This window comes from Cicer arietinum, chromosome 5, assembly GCF_000331145.2.
Source record: "Cicer arietinum cultivar CDC Frontier isolate Library 1 chromosome 5, Cicar.CDCFrontier_v2.0, whole genome shotgun sequence".
Classification (NCBI taxonomy): domain Eukaryota; kingdom Viridiplantae; phylum Streptophyta; class Magnoliopsida; order Fabales; family Fabaceae; genus Cicer; species Cicer arietinum.
In genome coordinates this window covers 22531730-22539917 of record NC_021164.2, presented here as the reverse complement: position 1 = coordinate 22539917, position 8188 = coordinate 22531730, and the positions used below count along the sequence as shown (strand labels likewise).

General features: G+C 29.1%; 1 protein-coding gene across 1 annotated transcript; it reads left to right on the top strand.

Annotated features, from left to right (window-relative positions):
• The first annotated feature begins 1151 nt into the window (after window positions 1-1151).
• On the top strand, window positions 1152-2294 carry LOC140920613 (toMV susceptible protein tm-1(GCR26)-like). The gene is made up of 2 exons (XM_073369389.1): window positions 1152-1883; window positions 1978-2294. The coding sequence occupies exons 1-2, from the start codon at window positions 1677-1679 to the stop codon at window positions 2209-2211; spliced, it is 441 nt and encodes a 146-aa protein (XP_073225490.1). The 5' UTR covers window positions 1152-1676; the 3' UTR covers window positions 2212-2294.
• The last annotated feature ends 5894 nt before the right edge of the window (window positions 2295-8188 follow it).

Below are 8188 nucleotides of genomic sequence, written 5' to 3'. Positions count from 1 at the left end.
ATTTGCATTATGCTTTACTTATTCAAAATATTTTGTTAATGACAATTCTACATGTGAATAAATACTGATTTTCTAGTGATTTGGCAGTTCAAATAATATGCATATTCTTTTTCCAGGTCTCCAACAATGGCTACCACTTTGCAATAAATAGTTGTTTTTTCCTCATTTTCTACATGTGAATAAATACTGATTTTCTAGTGATTTGGCAGTTCAAATAATATGCATATTCTTTTTCCAGGTCTCCAACAATGGCTACCACTTTGCAATAAATAGTTGTTTTTTCCTCATTATTCATGTTAATTTTTCTGTGAAATTTAATTAGTGTCGGGATGTTCGCCTGAAAAAATATCTACTCAATGCCAATAGCTTCTGTTTGTGTTAAATTTGGAAAAATAATTGGCCTTTTGTCTAACTTTGTAAGTACTGCTTTCATTTCTGCTGGCAGAAACCAAGTAGGTTACATTACCCACAGACAATTCATGGATAAAATTATCAATATTAAATATAAAATATTAGACTTGTCACGGATGATCTGTGGGTAATGTAACCTACGAATTTTCCATCGATAACTATCTACTATTTTACCTACGGCAAATCTATGAGTAATGTTACCCACGGAGACTCAGTGGGTCATATTACCCACGGACAATCCCTAGGTAAGTGTGTCCCATAGCTTGTCCGTCGGTAAATATTTTCCTACGAGCGATTTAGCTACGAACTCGTGTCCGTGGGTAATCCGTAGGTAATTTTACGTTACCTACGGATAGTCCGTGGGTAAAGATAAAATTTGCCGTAGGTAATAACAGTTTTTCTTGTAGTGAGAACAGTGGTGCAATCACTTTTGATGAACTCAAAGCTGGTCTAAGAAGATATGGGTCTACCCTTAAGGATACAGAAATACGCGATCTTATGGAAGCGGTAGGGTGTTAGTGACTTAGTTTTGTTAAAAATATATTTTTCTCTGTATTTTGTGTATGTACTTTCATGGTTGCCAACACTTATTCATATTATTTTTTATTTGTGTGTGTATACATAGGCTATTTTGGGAAAGCAGATACTTAACTTGGATGAGCTTTGTGGAGTTGCTTGTATTCTGTTTGTTTCGATTCAGATTCTTCTTTATGCATTCCTACCTCTATTTGTATTTTTTATACATATTCCTTTCTTCTATTTTGCTTAGGGTGTTTTGGACATCACAACAACAGAGGTAGCAGACTACATAGTTGGAGGCGTAATGGCTTGTGACAGTTCTCGCTTTGATGTTATAATAGAGAAGAAAATCCCCCTGGTCCTGAGTGTGGGAGCATTAGACATGGTTAACTTTGGAGCAAAAGATACCATACCACAGAATTTCCAGCAGAGAAATATATACGAACACAATAATCAGGTGACTAGGTGATGACTACACTACATGACTAAGGTGTTCTGTTTTGCTTTTGCTTGAAAACTACTCATATCTGCCATGATTACTATATCACTTTTATTACCCATATTGATCATATATTTCCCTCTATCCCACAACTTTGACCAAAGCAAGATTTATCAGTGATGTTATATTGGACTACTCAAAATGCATTTTATAATTCACTGGAATTAAAAATGTTTGACTTGTTGAAATGGCTGATTTTGTCGTGCTAATCTAATAAATCAGTTGATTCTCTTTCCAGGTTTCACTCATGCGAACAACAATGGATGATAACAGAAAATTTGCTGATTTCATAGCAAATAAACTGAACAGTTCATCTTCTAAGATTTGTGTTTGCCTTCCAGAAAAAGGTATATCTGCTTTAGATGCACCAGGTAATCCTTTTTATGATCCAGAGGCAACTGATACTCTTCTCCACGAATTACAAAGGCTTATTCAGACTGATGATAATCGACAGGTATTTGTGAACTGTAAAGTTTCAATTTTGCTTGGGTTTTATTTTACTTGTTGCTAGGAAGACATTTTAAGGTCAAAAGTTTTGTACTGTGCAGGTAAAGGTGTATCCCCATCATATTAATGACCTTGAATTTGCAAATGCACTAGTTGATGCTTTTTTAGTGGTTAATGAGCAAACTGGTAAAGATTCTACTCATCCACCAGTAGCCATTCCTGAGTCTGTTGAACACTTCCATGAGGATTCTGTTTCAAATACATCAAGCTTTGGGACCATTGTCTATACACCTAGAGAATTCCCAGATGCAAAACCAGGTTCTCATTTCATTTAGATTTGCATTATGCTTTACTTATTCAAAATATTTTGTTAATGACAATTCTACATGTGAATAAATACTGATTTTCTAGTGATTTGGCAGTTCAAATAATATGCATATTCTTTTTCCAGGTCTCCAACAATGGCTACCACTTTGCAATAAATAGTTGTTTTTTCCTCATTATTCATGTTAATTTTTCTGTGAAATTTAATTAGTGTCGGGATGTTCGCCTGAAAAAATATCTACTCAATGCCAATAGCTTCTGTTTGTGTTAAATTTGGAAAAATAATTGGCCTTTTGTCTAACTTTGTAAGTACTGCTTTCATTTCTGCTGGCAGAAACCAAGTAGGTTACATTACCCACAGACAATTCATGGATAAAATTATCAATATTAAATATAAAATATTAGACTTGTCACGGATGATCTGTGGGTAATGTAACCTACGAATTTTCCATCGATAACTATCTACTATTTTACCTACGGCAAATCTATGAGTAACGTTACCCACGGAGACTCAGTGGGTCATATTACCCACGGACAATCCCTAGGTAAGTGTGTCCCACAGCTTGTCCGTCGGTAAATATTTTCCTACGAGCGATTTAGCTACGAACTCGTGTCCGTGGGTAATCCGTAGGTAATTTTACGTTACCTACGGATAGTCCGTGGGTAAAGATAAAATTTGCCGTAGGTAATAACAGTTTTTCTTGTAGTGAGAACATTATAAAAAGTGTAAAAAAAACTCGAGTAAAATCACAAATTTTAGTCCTTACAAAATTATCAACTTCAGTCATTGTTGGAGCATCAACATATGTTTTTGAATGATTGTTTTGCATACATGTTTACAGCACTATAAAAAGTTTATCCACAAAAAATGAGCTTAAAAGTTGATTTCTATTTTAAGGACTTTTATCTTGAATATATGATAATAAAAATTTCATATTTAATTCATCTCAAGTTAAAAAATTCTATATTTGTGCAGATAAATTTTTAATAATATCGTAAATTTTTTTGTATAAAATTATTCAAAAATTTAAAAATTGAAACATGATTATATATATATATACACACACTACCCACCAATGAATATGTTCGTATCTATTAAATAAACAACTATGTTAATAAAAATTGGTTTCGATTGTTTTGACCCTGTTTTCTGATTCTTTTTGCATTCAAATTTTTGTTTTCTGATTTAATGTTTTTGTAAGAATATTTCTAATGTTTTTAGAATATTACATTTTGTTATTTATTTTTATTTTCAAACCATTATTACATGTTTAATATATTTATTTGAAATTCATATATTAATTTATTTTATAAATTTAATGTGTTAATTCCACGTTAAAATAAATAACTATATTTCAGTAATATACAAAATATCACTTTTAACCGCGCGCAATGTGCAAGTTTAAATAATTCGCGTGCCTAAACTTAATTGTGTAGAGAAAGTATAATGGCATGAATGAGCACGACAACTTTAATGCCTCAGTCACACGTTCATTAATCTACCTTGTAACTGAAGGCATGTATTCAATTTGATCCAATTGTGCGTGCACCGTGTTTTTATTCTACACTTTCAACACAAATGAATAACCACATTTGACCACATGTTTTTAATTTGAAATTTCTATGATGTTTTTTTTGTTCAATACATGAACGTACCTATAAAAACCAACCCCTCTTCTCTTCTTCCTCTTAAGATCAATTAATACATACTCACACAAATAACCTTAAACTACAACCAAGTCATACATAAATAAATAAACTAACACAACATAAACGTGGTAGTTACCTTAGTCAAACAAACCAAACTCTTTTTCTTGAACTTTAGTTGTCAACACCTCTTTTAATAGCTTCAGAGTTTATAAGATCAGTTTTTTACCAAAACAGTCTTTGATTAGACTTTACTTATTTCCTGACTGATAATCAGATTACTGAAAGCACTTTCTTCTAGAAACCTTAAAACCGAAGGATTAAAACCAAAAATAAAAGTTTATACCATTTTGCGTTCAAACTTCAAATTCTCAATAGTACTCTTGGAAGACAAATTTGCAAAACTCTGCTTCAAGATGGAGAATTGCCTTAAGTATAAATATCAACCTAATGAAAACTCATCATCTTCTTCACCAGCACTTCTTGCTTTTCACTCTCATGTTTCCGAACACATTTCTCAATTAGCATTGGAATTGAAACATGAGTCAAAAACACTGTCCTTATCATGGTTTCAAGGATGTTTTGGCCTCTTGCCAATCATCAATAAAGCTTTTGCAAAACTTGTTATGGACATTGATTATTCAATGAGTCAATGGAAAGTTGATCCCATTGAAGAGTATCTCAACTACACCATGAGTTTGTTAGAGCTTTTGAATTGCATTTCTTCTTCTCTTTCTCATCTTGGCCAAACAAGGCTTTTTCTAGCACATGGTTTGAATTTAACTTTGGTGAAGGAGAAATCACATTATTTGGCTATAAAGCATTTGAAACAAATTCAACCATTAATATTAGGGTGTTTTAGCAACAAGTTTGGTAAACATTTTTACACACAACATCATAAAGCAAATACTTTTTTTGGTAAAGAGTTGATTTTTCATGAGGGTGTTAAGGAAATGAAGAGTATTGGATTTTGGGTATGTGGAGTTTTCTTATCTTGTTTATATGGTGATGTTAAGCCATACATGGAACTAAGAAAAATTGTTGGTGGGTTTGAAAGTTCTCTAGTTGCTACACTTGATATCAAAATCAGTGAAAAGTTAGTGAAGAAAAAGCCGAGCTTTCGCGAGATTGAAGAGATAGATAATGGTGTTGCTGCTGATGAAGTAAGAACTGATGCAACTGAAGAATTGAAGAGAAAGTTGTGTGAGTTAGAGAAGCTATCTGATGATATAAGCAAGCAGGTGGGTCATTTGTTTGATGGTGTAATGATGCAGAGAAATGAATTAATTGATGGCTTTAGACTCAAGAAATAGCATCAATAATCAATTGTTTCATTCTTTATGTAAATATCAATAGTTAGGAAATATTGTTTTTGTAATGTTTCTTACAATGTATAAGTAGAAAAAGGTTTAATTAACCAATAAAATTGAATCTAGCACAAGAGACTAGATTCACACAATGTAGCAAATCAAGATTTGAATCTCAGCTGAGAGAAATATATACATTTAGTATCGGAGATTCTCGAATAGGATTATCAAAATGTTTGATATAAGAATTAACAAAAGGTTTGATATAATATTTATGTAGAAAAGGTTTTTTTTTTCTTCTGTAATCTATTATTATTAAATAACTAGATTTTAACCCGCACATTGCACATGTGTTTTAAGATTTATTTTCAAAAAATTAGTAACAAATAAATAAGCTTGACTTGTCATAATTGAATAACAATTTAAAAATTTGTGACAAATCTAAAATATTTGGTTAAAACTTAATTTCTAGCCTCCATATGTTCATCATTAACTCACATGTATCTTTTGTCGGGTCTTTTATGTTGAGTTATATGAGTCAAAAGCAACAAATATAATGTCACTCGTGATTCAATTATAACGCAAAAGAATCTACTGAAATTTGATTTAGAGAACGTAAAGTTAAAAATATGGATTAGAGGTTTCATATTATCATGTAGACAAATGTGTTGTTATTATTGTTCCTTAATTGTTGTAGGAACTTTAATTTTTCGAGAATTGTGTAAATTCCAACCAATGTTTAGTTGATTTATTGTTTAAAAAAACAAGTGCAAATGACCTAATAAGAAGTGACTGAAAGGAGGCAAAATGTATGATTTATTGAATGAAACATCAATAATTAGAATCGACAAAAATTAAATAAATTATAATTTTTTTATTATTGATATTGTAAATGAAAGAAAATACAAAAATATAAGTATCAGTTGAATTTCATCAAACATCACAAAAACAATTTTGTTATACTCAAATTGGAGAACTTTCTTCAACATTATGGCAACTTGCCGTTGAGGTTCATAAGTGTTGATGTACATCTTCAGGTACCTCTTAGGGGTGAGAAAATTTTTTCCACTCTCGGGATGATTTACATCATCAGATATTTTGACTTACATTAGAAATGGTTACATGAATAAATGTGCATTTAATAAATGATAAATAGATAATAGAGAAACGTTGCATTATAAGTTATTATTCATGTTTTTTTATTGTTGAATTATTTTTTGTTGATGAAATGAATCTGTGTAGTATATGAAGAATAGAAATATAAGAGATTCTAGCTATGACAACTAACCAAATAATTGACGTGACACAAATAGAGTTATGTATCATAAAATGTGATTAAGTGTCAAATGAATGGTTTGGGAGTCTATTTTAATATATTACTATAACCTGCATATTGCGATGGTGTAATTTGTAAAATATTCTCTAAGTATAAATTTTTTAAAAAGTTTGAAGGTGATATTTATGGTGTATAACAACATCCATCTGATCGAAAAAAATGTTTTAAATTTGTAAGTTTCTTAGTTTATAAGAATAGTGGTTGTATATTAAAAGAATAAATAGAATAAAAATAATTGAAAATTTTATAATAAAATGAGTGATTTTTACTCTAAAAAGTATGATTAAAATAAAATGAGTTAGTGTTTGTATACACAATAAAAAAATTTTAAATAAAATGAGTGATTTTCACTCTAAAAATATTATTAAAAAAAGACGAGTGATTGTTTGTATACATTTTTTTAAAATATTCAATCATTATAGAATACTTTCTTCCTATAAAAAATAGAATATATATTTTGCAATAATTGATTTTAGATATATATGTAAACATTGATTTTTATATGATAATTATTTTTATTTTTGTTTTACTTTTTATCCTGAGTACTATTATTTCTTTATTCTTTTTTTTGATTAATTGAATGAACTATTATTTCTTATATTTTATGTTTCATGTCTCATTTCCACTTAAATTTTTGATAACTAATTCTAAATTAGATGTGTTATATCATGTATTTTTTTAAAAATATTTTTATTTAATTATCTTTGTTGGAGACTGTATATGATGAATAAACTCAAAATATTATTTTTTACGACAAAAACACGAAATAATGTTGAGAACGATAAGAAATTAATACTTGATTTTGATTATTTTTGCCATTAATTGAAACTATGCTCTGATTTATGCTTCATTCAATCTATAAGTTTAATATTTTGAAGTTATTGTTTTTTTTTTCATGAACAATTTATATAGACAAATACTTTCTTTGTATTGAAGGAATATAATATGTATCCGAGAACTAATAAAAGAAAAATTAACACAAATTGTATATTACTTTGAAAATACTTAATTTATAATATAACATTTTATTTTTTAAATATATTCTTTGTTGTTTGTTTTTTTTTTGTTGCAAAAGTTTGCTAATTTAAATTTGTCTGTTTTAATATTTTTATTTATTTTAATTTAAACTTCATTTGATTGTTTGTGCATAAGTTTGATTATTGATTTTTCATGTGATTATTATATTTTTATATATTTTGTGGTAATTTATGGTTGCTACATTTTAATTAATAAAATGTAATTAAAATATTGTGATGTATTTATATGCAATGAATTAAAAAAGTAATTAACAATTAAATCAAGTTTGTAATGGAAATTATATTTTTATTGATGTTTTTTAATTGTAGAGATATAAACAAAAAATTAGTAGAATGTGGAATAAAAAATTAATGAATTCTAGAGGTGTCACATCATACTAATGAGTGGTATGGCAAAATTGCAAAATTCACTACGCAAAAAAACCTATTTTACAGTGCTTTTTAAGTCACTTACAGCGATTTTTCAAAAAATATAAGTGTTGTAGCATCCAACACTGTAAAAAGATACAACAGCGCTTTTTAAAATAAAAAAGCGCTATAAAATAGGTAGATATATTGCGCGCTTGTTATACTCGTTTTACAACGCTTTTTGGAAAAAAACGCTGTAAAAAGTGCACTCAATAGATGCATTATTATGCACCTATTACAACGCTTTTTCCAA

Coding starts and splice junctions, on each gene's coding strand:
- LOC140920613 (XM_073369389.1), top strand. CDS start 1,677: ATGCGAACAACAATGGATGATAACAGAAAATTTGCTGATTTCATAGCA. Junction 1,884..1,977: donor AGACTGATGATAATCGACAG/GTATTTGTGAAC, acceptor TGTACTGTGCAG/GTAAAGGTGTATCCCCATCA.